The 19,396-nt window shown below is 39.3% G+C and overlaps 1 protein-coding gene across 6 annotated transcripts in view; it reads right to left on the reverse strand.

Moving 5' to 3' along the window:
- Positions 1-19,396, reverse strand: part of rnf130 (ring finger protein 130) — a 170,044-nt gene that overhangs the window by 67,389 nt on the left and 83,259 nt on the right. For all 6 annotated transcript variants that reach the window (XM_087995135.1, XM_087995133.1, XM_087995137.1 and 3 more), the window contains exon 3: positions 7,156-7,227. In XM_087995135.1, the coding sequence (XP_087851261.1) occupies positions 7,156-7,227 (72 nt within the window). The remainder of the gene's footprint in view (positions 1-7,155; positions 7,228-19,396) is intronic.

Genomic DNA, 19,396 nt, shown 5'->3' on the forward strand with positions numbered 1-19,396 from the left:
AAGAAGTTGACTGTAAATACACAGAGAATGGTGAACATTAAAGACAATTTGTTCTCTGAGAGAGAGTGTGGAACTGAATGGTTCCATTAACTGTACATGTACCAAAGATTTATTTCTATGAATAAAGTATATTTTTGCAATTAAAAAATATGATAGTGAGTTCTACATAGTCTTTGGGTGAAGATATTCCTTGTGAATTGAATTTTTTGGTGAGTACCTTAAATTAATAGTGTCTAGTTATCCTCTTCCCCACAACTTTAAACACATCAATTTGGTGCAGGGGTGGGCATTTGGCCCTTCCAGCAAACCCTGCCATTCATCAAGATGCATGTTCCAAATTCCACATTCCCACTACCCTTGATGATCTTTGATTCCTTTGCTTAACCAGAATCTAGTTACCTTCACCTTAAAAATATTCAAGTACCCTGCCTCCACAGCAGGGCTCAAAAGTCACAAACTCCTCAAAAACATTTCTCATCTTACCCACATCTGGATTCACCTGCAAGAGGAAACATGCTTTCCACACGTACCTTGTCAAGACCATTCAGGATCTTGTATACTTCAATCAAATTACCCTTTACTCCTTAAAACTCCACTGGAAACAAGCTCAGCCTGTCCAACCTATCCCCAGAAGAAGTCGCGCTCATTCTAGGTATCAATCCATAAAACCTCCTCTGATCCATCTTCAATACATGTACACCCTTCCCTAAATAAGGAGACTGAATCAAGATATGGTCTCATCAATGCCCTGTATGTATAAAGCACAACATCCTAGCTTTTATGTTCAAATTCTCTCATAATAAAGGATAGTATTATATAAATCTTAATTACATATTGCACCTGCATACTCAGCTTTTATGACTTATGCGGAATACCTAGTTTCTTCTGTATCTTGAAATTTTGACATTGTTGTCATTTTAAACAATATTCTGAAGTTTTTTTCCTTCCATCATGAACAATTTCATAATTTCATATTTTCCCACAGTATTTTATTTCTGCCAGATATTTGCTAATTTGCATGACCTATCAGTCTGCATCTTTGTTAGGTCACCATCTCAATAACTTTCCTTCCAATCTTTATATCATCTGCAAATTTAGTTATGATGATCAATTGCCTTCACCCACATCATTACCACAAGAGATTGTTAGAAAAATTGAAGACTATGTGCAACCCCAGGTGTCACATCCTATGAATCTGAAAATGACCCATTTGTGCATACTATATTCTGCCAGCCAGGCAGTTGATCTTCTATCCATGTCACTGTGCTATATCCTACACCATGAGCTCCTTCTTTGCACAATAACATTTTATGTGGCACCTTGACAAATGCCTTTGGAAACCTAAGTGCAGGATACCAACTAGCTTTCCTTTATCCATAGGATGTTACTTCTTCAAATTACAATAAATTGTTTAAATATTACCTCCCTTACAGAAAAACCACGCTCTCTTCACAAATACCTTAAGTTTTTTTCCCAATTGCCCAGTTATAATTCCTTTAGATCAATTATAATATTTCCCCGTGACAGATGTTAAGGTAATTGGGATATAGTTTCCAGTTTATTGGCCCTCCTTCTTGCATAAAGCAGTTATATTTGCTACTTTATGGTAATGGAACCTTTCCAGAATCTAATGATTTTTGCAAGATTAGTGTTGAAACTTTATTGCTGGAACAGCACAGCAGGTCAGGCAGCATCCAGGGAACAGGAGATTCAACGTTTCGGGCACAGGCCCTTCTTCAGGAATCCTGAAGAAGGGCCTGTGCCCGAAACGTCGAATCTCCTGTTCCCTGGATGCTGCCTGACCTGCTGTGCTGTTCCAGCAATAAAGTTTCAACTTTGATCTCCAGCATCTGCAGACCTCACTTTCTCCTTGCAAGATTAGTAGCAACACATTCACTACCTCATTAGCTACCGCTTTTAAGAGTCTGGAATGAACTTCACCAGTTTGCTTCGTATTGGAACCTAGTGAACATAATTTCATCCAGAACCTCTCTTCTCTCAACCTCCTAATTTATAGATATTACTGGGATGTTTTTGGTATCCTCTATAATGAAGACAGAAGCAAAATACTATTCATTACTTCCATCATTTCTTTACTATCTACAATTAACTTCCCATTCTCACAATCTAGAGAAAAAACACTCCACTTACTGTTTTCCTTCTTAGATACCTTTATAAAATTTTGCTTCTGTAGGAAATTCTTACAGATCTCTGCCACAATGCTAATGTCACCTGACTATTTATCCATTCCACAAAGAGAGGGATCCATGCCAGTTCATGTGATGCCAATTCCATTGGTACACCACCTTCCTGTCTTACTAGCACCAATACTCCATAAAAAAGGAACATCCCCTTTCCTCCTTTTCTTTTCACAGTTATTCCCACCAGAAGAAGATCTAGGACATTGACTTTCCACTGACTAACAATGGACTTATACTTTGTGAGATCCCACACTCTTGACAGGCAACTATCCACTTGCCTTCCTAAAATCATGACAGTTCCCTGGATGTGTCAAACAGCTTGCTTATCCACTCTTTTAATTACTGTCATGATAGGAGAAAATGAGGACTGCAGATGTTGGAGATTATAGTGTGCAGTGCTGGAAAAGCACAGCAGGTCAGGCAGCATCCGAGGAACAGGAGAATTGATGTTTCGGGCAAAAGCCGGAACGTCAATTCTTCTGTTCCTCAGATGCTGCCTGACCTGCTGTGCTTTTCCAGCACTACACTAACTTGCTCAGATAGTCTGCCTCAGCTATTCCAGTTTCATCCACTTAGAACAGTATAGCACAGGGACAGGCTTTCAGCTCATGTCTGTGCTGACCATGATGCCACTCTAAACTAATCCCACCTGCCTGCACATGGTCTGTATCCCTCTGTTCCCTGCCTGTTCATGAGTCTGTATAAATGGCTCTTAAATGTTGCTACCATACCTGCTTATATCACCTCTCCTGGTAACGTATTCCAGGCACATATCAATCTCTCGATTAAAAACAATACTTGCCTCACACATCATCTTTAAAAGTCTGCCCTCTCAATTTAAACCAATGCAGAGTATGGAGTGACATCCCATACAATAGTAATTGGAGAGGAGTGCCTTGAAATTCTAATGACACTGAATTCTTACAGTATATTTTTTCTGGGGGAGGGGTGTGATATTGCTGAGAAATATGTGGAATTTATCATTTGTTGCTATTTCATGTGGACTGTGGGATGGTCCACCATGCGGCACGGTGGCACAGTGGTTAGCACTGCTGCCTCACAGCGCCAGAGACCCGGGTTCAATTCCCGACTCAGGCGACTAACTGTGGAGTTTGCACATTCTCCCCGTGACTGCGTGGGTTTCCTCCGGGTGCTCCGGTTTCCTCCCACAGTCCAAAGATGTGCAGGTCAGGTGAATTGGCCATGCTAAATTTCCCGTAGTGTTAGGTAAAGGGGTAAATGTAGGGGAATGAGTGGAATGAGTGGGCTGCGCTTCGGCTGAATGGCCTACTGCTGCTTCTGTTTCTCCTGTTTTGTTGAACGGTGGACTTGTTGGGCCGAAGGGCCTGTTTCAACACTGTAAGTAATGTAATCATGCTTATCGGTTACCCAAATTTGCCTCATGTTAATTTCAGGGATGTTTGAACAAATATGCAACTTGTTGTTGGTTGGTTCGCTGAGCCAGTTGATTTTCCTGGAAATGTTACATCGCCTGACTGGGTGGCATCCTCAGTGCCGTGTAGCTTCTGGATGAAGCACTATTCTTGTGATCTGCCCAGAATTTATACAATCCTGTCTGTCAAGGCAGGTGGTTCTATTTTTTTTTTCCACAGTTTAAAAATACGGGGTAGACCATTAAGGACAGAGATGAGGAGAAACTTCTTCACCCAGAGAGTGGTGGCTGTGTGGAATGCTCTGCCCCAGAGGGCAGTGGAGGCCCAGTCTCTGGATTCATTTAAGAACGAGTTGGATAGAGCTCTCAAGGATAGTGGAATCAAGGGTTATGGAGATAAGGCAGGAACAGGATACTGATTAAGGATGACCAGCCATGATCATATTGAATGGTGGTGCAGGCTCGAAGGGCAGAGTGGCCTACTCCTGCACCTATTGTCTATTGTCTATTTTTGGTATGTGTGCTGCAGTAGTCTGTAGATGGAGTCTATTTCAACATTTTTGTTTACGGAACCAGTGGATGAATATCAGGCCTCCAGGAATTCCTGAGCTGGTCTCTGTTTTGTGTGTCCCAGTATCATAACACTGTCCCTGTTGAATTGGTGTTCTTCATTGTCAGTGTGTATTAACGTGAGGGAGAACTGGTTGTGTCGTTTTGTTGCAAGCTGATGCTCATGTATTCTGGTGGTGAGTTTCATGCCCGTTTGTCCTATGTAATGTTTCTTGTAGCTGCAGCATGGTATATTGTACACACTGACAATGAAGGACACCAACTCAACGGGGACAATGTAACAAAACTGAAACATGCAAAACAAAGACAAGCTTGGGAATTCCCAGAGGCCTGGTATTCCTCTACTGGTTCAAAAACAAACGTGTTGAAATAGAACCCATCCACAAACCACTACAGCACAAAACTGGAAATAAAACCACCCACCTTGTCAGCTAGAACCGTATAAATTCCGGGCAGCTCATAACAATAGCGCTTCATCTGGAGGCTACACAGCACTGAAGAAGATGTCACCCAGTCGGGAGACAAAATATATTTGCAGAAAAATCAACCAGCTTGGCGAACCAAGCAACAACTTCAACCACAACCCAAGCTACAGATTTTCACAGAAACCTTAAATATATGTAACATGTTTACTAAGTTTAAACTTTCCTTGTCAATAACCTTTGTATGTTTCTAAATTTTAATTCCAGTTTTATTTACTACCGGTGATGGTGATCATGGAACTACTGATTTGTGATTTTAAATTTAACTTTCACTGTCCTTTATGGAAAGAAATCTGACCATTCTTAGCTAATCTGGGGACCGAGTGCAATGTGGCTGATTTTAACTGCCATTCGAAATAGCCAAGCAAATCATTCAGATGTTTGAATTGCTTCTAATCAGATACATTGACCATATCATCACCGTAGTAAAATTTAAACTGTTATGACCAGTGGAAAAGTGGAACCAGAAAGGAATTAGTATGCCTCTCTAACCTTAGTCATAACAAGGTTATTAAACAGCTCATTCTACTGTAAAATGATGTGGAACAACATACCTTGCTGAGATATATATAGAGAGCTGTAACTGACTATTGGTTTTTAAAAAGGCATTCAGTAGACATCGCTGTCCAGGTCCATATTAATTTCTCATTCCCAATGGCTCTAGAAGCTTTAAACACTGTGGATCATGCGGGTTGAGGTTTTCTTAGCTGTTTTGATACATCGGAATGATTTGCTTGGCTATTTCGAATGGCAGTTAAAATCAGCCACATTGCAATCGGTCCCCAGATTAGCTAAGAATGGTCAGATTTCTTTCCATAAAGGACAGTGAAAGTTAAATTTAAAATCACAAATCAGTAGTTCCATGATCACCATCACCGGTAGTAAATAAAACTGGAATTAAAATTTACGACCTTAAAACCCCAAAAATGTCATGGTGGGTTATGAACCCATGGATTACTAATCTATTAAATAACCATTATTCCACTGTATCTTCATGCTGGCCCCAAATCATGCTACATTTGACTCAAATCAATTCAGAAAAGCACAGAATTAAATTGGACTCTACACCTTGGATTACACTCAAGAGCACATGCCAAATGGGGCAGGTACCGGCATAACGGTAATGTCAAAGGACTAGTAAGTCACAGGCCCATGATTTTGCTCTGGGATCATGTGTTCAAATCTCACCAAAACAGCTGCTGGAATTGAAATTCACCAGATAAAAATCTGTATTATATAATGCTAGTCTCCAAGACCATGGCAACTATCATCCATTGTTGCAAAACGTTTCTGGTTCATTAGGTGATTAAGGGAATGAAATCTACCAGATTTGGCTCGTGTGACTGAAGACGCAGGACTCTTCTGGAATGGCCTAATAAGACATTCACTTCAGGGTAATTAGGGTTGAGTTACAAATGCTAGCCTTGTCAGCAACACCCACATTCCACAAAAGTATAAAGTAGATTCAGGTAAGATCATGATGCTGCTTACTTGTTCATTTGATCAAATGGGTGTGCAAAACAATGAGGTTTGTAACTCTTGGAAGACAAGACTTTCCAATGAAAAATAATTGAAAGAAATGTGTCTCAAGAGGGTAGTGTGTTTTCTCAGGGTCAGAGAATTGAGCAATGACTTGAATTCATGCAATGCTTCAAGGCAATTCTCAGTCATGTCTCAGAACAAATTGCAGTGAATTACATAGACAAAGGCAGGAACAAGACTCTCAATATAGCAATGAGCTGAACCACAAGCAATTTATTTTTGATGCTGTTCATTTAAGAAGGAACAATAATCTAGGATTATGAGAAATTCCTCCTGCTTTTTGAATAATACCATGAAATTGTTAATATTCAGTGAGGTCTTGATGACACATCAGACAATATAGCACTTCTCCAGTGGGGCACTGAGCATTAGCCTAATCAAGAACAAAGACATGTAGTTTTAAAAAGCGACTGCCATTTAGAGGAGACTTGCACATTAAGATTTTTATATTGAGGTTCACTCTTCAGCAGTATCATTTCAATGTAGAAATCTTCAGGAGCAGCATAACTCCATTGATCCTGGCATTTACACAGTCCAAATATCCAGCTTACCCAACATACTCTCAGGTTTGATCCGCAGGCAGCCGAAAACATCTAAAAATGTTTGGCACTTTATGGCAGTGTCAGGCCACAAAAGATGCCATGGGCATGATGGGTCAAGTAACCACCTTCCATATTGCATCACTCTATGAAATCCAAATACCCAAACTGTTTGGAGTTCACCATCCCCACTGCCTCTTAGAGAGATAGAGTTAAGAATAAAATGGAATTAAATACTTCCACGTCATTCTGTTACTTGCACTCGAGTTTCCTCTCAAATGTGAAGCTCAACTGTATACGTACAGGGTTGCACATGCTATGTAAACTAGGGCAAATGAGAGGTATTGAGCCTTTTCCCAGCAAGACATATCAATGCTATGGTCAAACAATTCAGCAAATTGAAGAGCACCAAGAGTGTGAATGCTTACCTTATCACCCTTTTTAACAGTTCTAGTGGTTAGTTTGCTGGTAGCTTTTCTGGCAACATCTCCTAGTTGACGCTGGATTCATATAAAGAAAAACAAAGAGAAAAAAATTCAAAGCATGCTTCAAAGAGGAATGCAAGGCTTAAGAAAGTTGCAGATGTTTGGTACAATTCTACTTTAGAGGACAGTGCTTTATTCTGAATGAAATGACGACTCATCTAATAATTAGTCAATTTGAATACTAGTCATCACTTCCACAATCAGAATTCCATAATTCACTGCAGACTATGCTGTGTTGAGTTCGTTGGTATTAGTCAGGATTTCAGTAGAGGTGCTAAAACTTAATAGAGTTTTTAAGACAAAGGAAATGGGCCGAGACTCCTATAGCCTGCTGCTTAAAATGCACCTATGAACACAGGACTAAGCACTAAAATGCAAGTGAGGATCTTACTCACACTTTGACTTGACTATTAGGCTGGTAGAAAGTCAAGAATTTTTTATTTGTTGAATTTCTACATCTAAAACAGACCAGTATAAAATTAAACCTAACATTTTGTTAAGAGAGGCAATGTTGTGGTGGTATTGTCAGTAGTAATCCAGATTCCAGGCTAATGTTCTTGGTACATGGGTTCGAATCCCACCATGGCAGACAGTTAAATTTGAATTCTATGAAAATCTGGAATTGGAAGCTAGCCTAGTGGAAACCACAGGCAACTGCTGCTTGTTGTTAAAACCCATCTGATTCACTACCCTTTAGGGTAGGAAATCTGTCATACTTACCTGGTCGAGCCTGCATGTGATTTTAGATCCACAGGAATGTGGCTGACTCAACTGCCCACTGAAAGGCCAAACAAGCCAATCAGATCAGGGCAATTCGGGAATGGGCAATAAACATATACAGAAACCCCACTTCCCATGAACTAATAAAAGAAAAATTATTTTAATTTGAGACAAAGATTACATCTGAGGCGATAGTGTGCAGTGATCAGAACATCAATCATGGAAAACTACCAAACACAGAAGATGCATCTCCAGTAGAAACTACAGGTACTGAAACCTAAAAATACACCATTTCTATTTGATGCAAAGAAACCTTTCTGATCCACAAACAATTCAATTATGTACATTTCATAAGCAAATATTTTAATAATTAAATAAAAAACAAAAGCTAGTGAAAACAAAATTATACATGATCTAAAAATATTAAGAGTAATTTCTTTCAGATGTTTGATAAAATGCCAGATTGTAATCTAAAATCAAAACCAGATTAGCAGCTCTTGGGATTTGGACAAAGTTCACTGCCATGAAGAATGCATCTCATGTTCTAAGTGTTCTTTACAATTTTGAGCTGACTCAGATCTCCTTTATTAAAAAGTGCAATGAACAAAGTCAGCAACCCTGAAACTGCAGCAAATCGCCCAACTTTTAAAATTTGATTTTTTGGGGTTACTAAACTCATTACTTTTTTTTTAAACATTAAAATGTTAGCAATAAGTCATAAAACATGAACTGAACATTTTGTACTAAAAGCTGCCTATTACTGGGTTTCTTTCAGTTCTTGTTCTCTGCCAAAAAATTTATTTTTATCATATGCATTAAAGAAATTTTCCAAAATTTCAACACAAAACCCCTCTGAGAACTATTGATGAATCATTGAAATATCATAATTTTCAGATGGATAGTCTTATGAATTGCTATACATTAGTGATGGACAAAGACAGAGTACACAGAACCTGAACCCACAAAGAAGAACTTCCTGTTTCCAATGAGGGATTTTATCCAATGGGTTCACTTCCTCTATTCAGCAGCTGGAGTGTGGAATATAGGAAGACAAGATTGTGAAACACCAAACATGAAGTGTTTTTTTAAAAACACTGTTTAATACAATTAGCTCAACACTTATGCATGTCGGATATTACAAGTGATAATATCTCTGCAACCTCGATATTCAAACATTCTTTCTGCACACGTTTTAATAATATGGAATGGGTTGAAGTACTTTGGGTATATTTGTGCTGTGCATTTATTTAACTGTATCATGCGACTTCTGTATGTGACAGTATTAACCATTCACATTGCTGTGCAGAGTGCTCTGGTCAGACATCACAAGAGAAGTACGCCATGAATGCTTCAAACTTGTAATACTATTATTTCATTAGATCATGGCTGATCTGAAGAATGGACAATTCTTTTGAAAGCAGTTTGCACTTCTGCTCATCTATGGAGATATTCAAGCACTGAGGTAAGAGTTCTTGAATATTTGGAAGGCTGAAGTGGATAGTTTCTTAATAAACAAGGGGGTGAAAGGTTATTTGCAGTAGGCAAGAATGTAGATTTGACATTACAATCTCAATGATTTTATTGAATGGCAGAGCAGGATCCAGCGACTGAATGGCCTACTCCTTGTTTATGTATTTGTAAGTAGCACAGGTTGTCCATACCTTGTAGTGAGACTGCTAATGTTTATCTGACAGCCTCACATATGCCTCTGTTTGGGCTCCTTCTGCCTTGTGGAGACAATTCCCCAAAGAAATTGTTGCACTCTTCTCCCCTTCCTCCATCACACAATCACAGCCCCTCATTCCCTTTCCAGATCTACCAACTGACCCCAGTAAAGCTGCCCTCAGTTACCTCCGGATACAGCCTCAATTTCTGTTCCTTGTGGCAGTTCGCTGCACTTTCAGCTGTGGCCACCACTCCTACATTGCTGCAGATACTGTATGAAGCCAGTTCTGAATTGCCAATTACTCTTGCAGGTGAGACATTCTTTTACATTGTAGAGAAAACCACAACGTCAGGCAGTTAACAGCCTGTTAAACAGTAAAATCTCATAATGGCTTTGTAACCTGGTGTTTTATGAAAAATTTCAGCTATCCTTCCAAAACTCTTCTCCCCACTATATGGCTACGGGCTTTTTTATACCACGAAAATCACATGCAAACTGCTTCATCCACCACTTTCAATGGGTTTCCCGTTAATACACCAATGGGTATAATTATGGCATTGTACTGAGGAAAGGATTCCTCATTCTTTTTCTCCTGCTGGAAGTTTCAGGAGTACTGACCGCACTTCAGCTTTTTTCTGAAACATTCAAGCTATTTGACACAGTGAAACTTGGAAAGAGTGACACCAACAGCCTGAGTTCAATTCCTGCACCAGCTGAGATTAACATAAAGGACCGTTCTTCTCATCTTCTCTCCTGCCTGAGGCATGGCAATCCTCAGGTTAAACTAGTCTTCTCTCTCACTCTCTAATGAGAGTAGTCCTATGGTCTTCTCGTGGTAATATTACAGCAATTTTATTTATGTCTCCAGATCCATAGTAATGTGGTTGAAGGGCATGAGGAATGAGCAACAAATGATGGTTTTGCCAGCAATACTCCCATTCCATGATGAGGAAAACAATTATATCAAGTTTTGAATAATTACATCCTTACTCTAAGTTTCAAAAGGTAGACACAGCAATACATCTGACAATTAACTTGTCACAGAACAATAATCTTAAAACCCCTTCCAGAGTAATACAGATCAATTTTGAGCAGAAACTCCATCTTGGGATTATTACTTGAGCCACAAGCAGACTAGCACAGGATAAATAAAGTCAAGGAGTTAAGTGTATGGTTGAAAGATTGGAGTGGTTAGAATAGTTTTTGTTTAAGGGGTACTGGTTCCAGTACTGGTGTAGAAGGGAGTTGTTCTTTAAGGATCAGCAATACTTGAATTGTTCTGGCAAACTGAATAACTAGAGCTGCAGACAGATTGGGGCAGGGGCTTGGGAGAGGGGAATGTAAGCCTTCAAAGCACAAGGTTATGGCAGCATGGTATGACAGTTATTTGGTTAATGATATCTGGAGTAGTACATGAAGAGACAGAGTATACAAACATAGAATAACAGAAGCAAATGTGGTCGGGGCGGAGGGGGGTGCAAAATGTGCAGTGTGTTTGGATCAAAAATAATAAATTAATTAACGCCACAAAAAAATTTAATGGGGATGGATTTTATCATCATCACAGAGACATGATAAGGAGATCAAAGTTGGGAACTAACTTTCAGCGGTATGTGACTTTTCAAAAAAATAAAGGCAGGAACAATTGAGTGGGCAAGTAGCTTTGTCAGTATAAGATGGAATAAATTATAGCAAGAAATCATCTTGGAAGATATAGAATCAATAAGGGTGTAGGTAAGAAATAATAAGGAGAAGATGACACTTGTGGAAGCAGTCTAAAAGTCTCGTAACAGTAACTATACTGCAGGATAGAATAAAATTAGGAAATAATAAAGGGCATGCAACAAAGGCAGTACATTAAATCATGGGTATGTTTAAATTTCCTGTAGATTGGAAAAATGAATTCTTCCATGTCAATTTGAGAGTGGATTCTGGACATTTTCCTCAAAGAACATGTTCTGGATCTGGTGATATGTAATGAGGCAGATTTAATAAATGATCTCAAGATTAAAGGTCTCTTAGAAAATGAGTGATCGTAACATGGCAGCATTTAGCATTCGATCGGAGGGGAAGAAACCTGGCTTGGAAACAACTGTGCGAAACTTAAATAAGGCTAATTACAAAAGGAATGAGGGCACAGGTGGCTGAAATGGACTGAAAAAGGAGTTTAGTGGAAAACATGGTTGAGGAACAATGGCAGACATTTAAGAAAATAGTTCATGTCTCACAACAAAAGTAAATCCCGTTAAGGAACAAGGATTCAAGGAAGGAGAAACCATAGTTAAATAAGGAAGCTAAGAATGGCATTAAACTGAAAGAAAAAAAAAACATTGACAAAGATTATTGGTAAACCAGCGGATTGGGTAAGTTTTAGAAACCCAACAAAATAAAAAGGGAGAAAATGAACCTAACAAGTAACATCAAAATGGACAGCAAAGCTGGCAAAATAGCAATAGGGAACCAGGATTGGCAGAGGAGATGAATAAATACTTTGCAGCAGTCTTCATTTCAGGAGACACTAATACAAATCCAAAAAAAAAAATCAAGGGGAAAAAGGTGCAAAAGGAAATAAACACAATAGGAAAAATACTCAGATTAAGTGGGACTAAAGGCCAATAGTATATATAATATATAAATAGCACAGATAATGGATACACTGATAGTAATCTAAACCCTCAAGATTTTGGAAACCCACAGGGTTGGAAAATTGCCCATGTAACCCCCTTATTCAAACAAGGGGAAAGACACCAAGTAATTAATGGCAGTTAGCTTAATATCTGTCAATGGGAAAATGCTAGAGTCTGTTATAAAGGATGTAATAGCAGAACATTTTAGAAGCATAGTCAAGCAGACTGAGCATGAATTCATGAAGGCAAAATCATGCCTTAAAATGTAATTAGAATTCACTGAAGAGATAACTAGTAGGATAGAAAAGGGGAACCAGTAGATGTAATATACTTGGATTGTTTAATTAGTACTGCACGTGAGGCTACTTAACAGTAGCATGGGTAGGGCATTGGCTAAAGCGACTTGGCATAAAGGATTACTTTCACAATGGCAGCCTGTAACTAGTGATGTACACAAGAATCAGTTCTGGGATTACGACTATTTGCAATATATTTTGATAACACAGATGGCAGAAGTAAATGCAGTATTGCCAAGTTTGTGGTTCACACAAAAATAGGTAGAAAGGCAAGTGGTGAGGATGACAGACAGACAGATACACAAACAAACAACAGAGGGATGTAGACAGATCAAGGGAGTGAGAAAAAAACTTGACAGGTGGAATACACTGAGGAAAACTGAGCGATTATGCATGTTGATAGGAGGAATAGATGAACTGAACACTATTTAAATAGAGAAAGGCTGCAAAAAGCTGCAGCACGCAGGGTTTGGGGCCTCTTTGCATCAATCGCAAAAACTGGCATACAAGTTCACAGCTGATAAGAGCAGCAATTGAATATTAACTTTCATTTCAAAGGAATGGAACATTAAAAAAAAGGAATCAATATAGAATCCCTACAGTGTGGAAGCAGCCATTTGGACTATTGGGTCCATATCGACTGTCTAAAGAGCACCCTATCCCTGCAACCTCATTTCCCAAGGCTAATCCACACAGCCTGCACATTCCTGAACACGATGAGCAAATTAGCATGGCCAATCTACCTAACCTGCACATCTTTGGACTAGGAGGAAACCAGAGCACCGGGAGGAAACCCACGTAGACACAGGGAGAATGTGCAAACTCCACACAGAGTGGGGAATCAAACCCGGTGCTAATCACTGAGCCACCATGCTGCCCTACAAAAGGGAAGTGTTGCTGAAACTATACAAGACGCTAGCTGTACCACACTGGAATACCGTGAACAGTTTCAGTCCCTATAGCTAAAGGAAAGAGGTAACAACATTGGAGACAGTTCAGAAAGGTTCACTAGATAGATCGTTGAGTATGGAGGGCATTTATAAAGAGAGAATGAATAGTTTGGGTGCTCATTTAAGCTTAAAAGAATGAGCGAAGATCTTTATCCCGTAGCCCCAGACTTTATGTTCTTCAATATTACTAACCTTTTGAGGAGAAAATACACAATTTTAACCAATTCTATCTACACCACTGTCATAATTGCTTTGTGTAAGTACAAAACCCTAACAATATTCATAATCTGGGGGAGTCCTTTAAACTTATTGGAGGGGGGGGGGGGGAAATAGTTTAGCAATTCAGGCAGACCAATAAAACTGGTTTCATTTCTTTATTTCGACGATAATTTTGAAGCTTTCTCAAGTGTGTCATCGCTGGTACAGTTTCACACTAAATACATAAAGTAAGTAATTTCACAGACTTAGAGTCATAGAGATGTATAGCATGGAAACAGACCCTTTGGTCCAACCCGTCCATGCCAACCAGATATCCCAACCCAATCTAGTCCCACCTGCCAGCACCCGGCCCATATCCCTCCAAACTCTTCCTGTTCATATATCCATCCAAATGCCTCTAAAATGTTGCAATTGTACCAGCCTCCACCACTTCCTCTGGCAGCTCATTCCATACAGGTACCACCCTCTGCGTGAAAAGATTGCCCCTTAGGTCTCTTTTATATCTTTCCCCTCTCACCCTAAACCTATGCCTTCTAGTTCTGGACTCTCCCACCCCAGGGAAAATACTTTGTCTATTTATCCTATCCATGCCCCTCATAATTTTGTAAACCTCTATAAGGTCTCCTCTCAGCCTCCGACGCTCTAGGGAAAACAGCCCCAGCCTGTTCAGCCTCTCCCTGTAGCCTGGTTCGGAAATTCCAGTATTTTCCTTGCAAGTTACTTCTCAGAAATGGACACACTAAAATTAAGTAATAAAAAGTTTATTGTTTAATATATCATAGAGTCAAAGAGATGTACAACATGGAAACAGACCCTTCAGTCCAACTGGTCCATGCTGACCACATATCCTAACATAATCTAGTGCCATTTGCCAGCATTTGGCCCATATCCTTCTAAACCCTTCCTATTCATATATCTTGTTGCCAGTACAGTTTATTTTTTGGTTTTATTCATTAGTCGTCATCTTTAGATGAGAGGACCAGCAAGTGATCTGCAGATCTCCCTTTGATACAAATTCTGTTCCAAGCTCATCCAACAGAAAATGTACTTAGTGGAAGGAAAGAATCAGCAATTTGTAGACCTCCTGTAACATAAGATAACTCTATAGCACAAAGAATCCTATTTTGTAGCTGGGCCAAAAGCGGACACTAAATGGATCTTTGGGTAGCTATCTGCAATTTCCAGTCAACTGTTAAAACTGAAAAATTAAGTTTTTGAATAAGTAAACTATTCTTTGCATTTACTTACCATGAAAGATCATAAATTAAAGTTAATAAATACTATAGTTGACCCTGCCCCTAAATATGCAGTGATATTTGTTAACTCACAGCTAGGATAGCACATCAGGGATAAAAGGTACATGCTGTATCTTAAGACACTACCTGGTAGCTGCTCCACAATCTTATGCTGGCAACAAAAGCCAAACTAAAGTCACAGTTTGTTTCCCATTAAGGATTAACTAAATATTAATCTAATTTTAACTCATTACAGCCGTTTCTCTTTCCTTAAAATTCTTCTTTCTTCAGTGGACTAGAACACGCTTACCTTTATATGGATACAAACCTAATGGAAATAAATTCAAACAAAGATCCAGATTTGGATGTTAATAGCAATATAATGTACTATTGCTAACACTAAAGCTATGTATAGACCAAGCTTATTGGAAAAATTCCACTGATTACCAAAATCAAATTCAGGTAAACCTGCATAAAACTTCAGATTCTGAAACAAAACGATTTGGAACAGAAAAATGCATTCAGCCCCAACAGCCCATGTTTTTACTTATTTCAATCCCACAGTTGCTCACTACCCTTCAATTTTAATCTCTGCAAAAAATATTTAATTGTCTTCTTAACCCATTCATTCTCATTCCTTATATCCTGCTGCGTGATTTGAGAGGTATGGGACATACCACCTAAAACTTTCCTTCTCAAACTTACTCATTTTAAAGTTTGCATCTTTTATCTGAGCCTTTCACCAGAATGATAAATGTTTGTAGATCATTCTGTCAATGTGCCCAAAGTCTGGAAAATTTGAATATCATAGTTGTGAATTTTCAAATAAAAAGCCCAACTTTTTAACCATTGGTACTCAACTTGGATCTAGTATTGCTGCTTGTACCCATGGCTGCTTGAGGGCCAATATTAAAAACAGAATTGCACACTAAATATAAATGATTCTAACTAAATATCTAACACAGCAACAAACACATTATTTCTTCTCAATTACTCATTAATACTATACAGTAGCATCCTAAGTTTTCTTTTAAATTTGGATTATGTAGTTTAAAGAAAGATGTCTAACTGAAGGAAAAACACGTGTTTTTCTATGATCTTACTGGGATCTAAGATAAATAAAAAGAGTTGCAAAAAGCAGAACTAATGATGAATGATTGATCTGCACTGAACACTCCCATTGGAATCCTTACATAATACTAAATTTCTAAATCTACTGTAGTGATTGATGTTTGCACATCCATTAAATAGATTAAAAACTATTTTCCCAATCTCTCAATAATATGCAACGTAACATTCTACAGTAAAACTTTATTCCAACTTTGTACAGCGCTTTGAATGCAAAACATGAAGGTGACGTCCAAAGACATTAATACACTCAGCAATTACACTATTTTATGGTAGAAACTTAATCTGTATAATGAAGAGACATTAGCAAAATGAAAAATGACAAAATGCTTTTTACCTTTTCTAAGTTGTTTACTAATGTGGAAAATTAAAAGCCAGGTTTAACTGGAGAATACAATTTAATGAATGACATGGAGTGGAATTTATAAGTCAAGCAATATGAAAAGCTAGCAATCACAAATTTAAAACAGTGACTTGCTATGCAAAAATTCAAATATAAAATTAACCAGTATAATAAATATAAATCAACTGTCAGAGATTTTCATGGATGTGGATCAGGAAAGACCTAAGGAGAGAGAGCAAAGAAGAGCCAGGAGGGATCATGAGAAGTTTTTGGTACATAGGATCAAAGAAACTCTAAAGCTTTCTATAGGTATATCAAGAATAAAAAGAATGACTCAAGTAAGATTAGAGCCAATCAAGGACAATAGTGGGAAGTTGTGTGCATGGAATCTGAAGAGATAGGAGAAGCGCTAAATGAATATTTTTCGTCAGTATTCACACTGGAAAAAGACAATGTTGTCGAGGAGAATACTGAGATACAGGCTACTAGACAAGACGGGATAAAGGTTCATAAGGAGGTGGTGTTAGCAATTCTGGAAAGTGTGAAAATAGACAAGAACCCTGGGCTGAATGGGATTTATCCTATGATTTTCTGGGAAGCCAGGGAGGAGATTGCTGAGCCTTTGGCTTTGATCTTTATGCTGTCATTGTCTACAGGAATAGTGCCAGAAGACTGGAGGATAGCAAATGTTGTCCCCTTGTTCGAGAAGAGGAGTAGAGATAACCCTGATAATTATAGACCAGTGAGCCTGACCTCAGTTGTGTTTGAAAAGGTTATAAGAGATAGGGTTTATCATCATCTAGAGAGGAATAAGTTGATTCAGGATAGTCAACATGGGTTTGTGAAGGGTAGGCTGTGCCTCACAAACCTTATTGAGTTCTTTGAGAAGGTGACCAAACAGGTGGGAGAGAGTAAAGTGGTTGATGTGGTGTATATGGATTTCAGTAAGGCATACGATAAGGTTCCCCATGGTAGGCTATTGCACAAAATATGGAGGCATGGCATTAAGGTTGATTTAGTGGTTTGGATCAGAAATTGGCTCACTGAAAAAAAGAGAATGGTGGTTGTTGGGAAATGTTTACCCTGAAGTTCAATTACTAGTGGTTACTGCAAGGACCTGTTTTGAGCCACTGCTGTTTATCATTTTTATAAATGACCTGGATGAGAACATAGAAGGATGGGTTAATGCATTTGCGGATGACATTAAGGTTAATGGAGTTGTGGATAGTGCCAAAGGACATTGTAGGTTACAGAGGGATATAGATAAGCTACAGAGCTGGGTTGAGAGGTGGCAAATGGAGTTGAAATGTGGAAATGTGTGAGGTGATTCACTTTGTAGAGAGCAACAGGAATACAGAGTATTGAGCCAATGGTAAGATCTTGCTAGTGTAGATGAGCAGAGAGATCTCGGTGTCCACACATAGAGCCTGAAAATTGCCACTCTGGTTGATAGGATTGTTAAGAAGCCATATAGTGTGTTAGCTTTTATTGGTAGAGGGATTGAATTTTGGAGCCATGAGGTCATGTTGCAGCTGTACAAAACTCTGGTGCGATTGCACTTGGAGTATCGCGTACAGTTCTGGTCACCATATTATAAGGGGGATGTGAAAGCTTTGGAAAGGTTTCAGAGGAGATTTACTAGGATATTGCCTGGTATGTGAGTCTCACTTCTGTTGTGGGCAAAATCTTAGAGAGAATTGTAAGGGATAGGATTTATGAACATCTGGATAGGAATAATGTGATCAAGGATAGTCAGCATGGTTTTGTGAAGGGCAGGTCGTGCCTCACAAACCTTATTGAATTCTTTGAGAAGGTGACTAAGGAGGTGGACGAGGGGAAAGCAGTAGATGTGGTGTATATGGATTTTAGTAAGGCGTTTGATAAGGTTCCCCATGGTAGACTACTGCAAAAAATACGGAGGTATGGCATTGAGGGTGAGTTGGAGGTTTGGAATAGGAGTTGGCTAGCTGGAAGAAGACAGAGGGTAGTAGTTGATGGCAAATGTTCATCTTGGAGTGCCGTCACTAGTGGTGTTCCGCAAGGATCTGTTTTGGGACCATTGCTGTTTGTCATTTTTATAAATGACCTGGAGGAGGGGTTAAAAGGTTGGGTGAGTAAGTTTGCGGATGATACAAAAGTCGGAGGAGTTGTAGACAGTGAGGAAGGATGTGGCAGGTTACAGCGGGATATAGATAAGTTGCAGAACTGGGCAGAAGGGTGGCAAATGGAGTTCAATGTAGCTAAGTGTGAGGTGATTCACTTTGGTAAGTGTAATAAAAAGATGGGGTACTGGGCTAACGGTCGGATACTTGGTAGTGTGGATGAGCAGAGGGATCTTGGTGTCCATGTACACAAATCTTTGAAAGTTGCCACCCAGGTAAATAGTGCGGTGAAGAAGGCATATGGCGTACTGGCTTTTATTGGGAGAGGAATTGAGTTCCGGAGTACTGAGGTCATGTTGCAGTTGTAGAGGACTCTGGTGCGGCCACATCTGGAGTATTGTGTGCAGTTTTGGTCGCCATACTATAGGAAGGATGTGGAGGCACTGGAACGGGTGCAGAGGAGGTTTACCAGGATGTTGCCTGGTATGGTAGAAAGATCGTATGAGGAAAGGCTGAGGCACTTGGGGTTGTTTTCATTGGAGAAAAGAAGGTTTAGGGGTGACTTGATAGAGGTGTATAAGATGATTAGGGGTTTAGATAGGGTCCACAGTGAGAATCTTTTTCCACGTATGGAGTCAGCTATTACAAGGGGGCATAGCTTTAAATTAAGGGGGGGTAGGTATAGGACAGATGTTAGGGGTAGGTTCTTTACTCAGCGAGTCGTGAGTTCATGGAATGCCCTGCCAGTAGCAGTGGTGGACTCTCCCTCATTATGGGCATTTAAGCGGGCATTGGATAGGCATATGGAGGATAGTGGGCTAGTGTAGGTTAGGTGGGCTTGGATCGGCGCAACATCGAGGGCCGAAGGGCCTGTACTGCGCTGTATTCTTCTATGTTC

The sequence above is a fragment of the Chiloscyllium plagiosum genome, unplaced genomic scaffold (assembly GCF_037043375.1).
Source record: "Chiloscyllium plagiosum isolate Xiang-an unplaced genomic scaffold, Cpla_swu_hap1 HiC_scaffold_16, whole genome shotgun sequence".
NCBI classification, from domain to species: Eukaryota; Metazoa; Chordata; class Chondrichthyes; order Orectolobiformes; family Hemiscylliidae; genus Chiloscyllium; species Chiloscyllium plagiosum.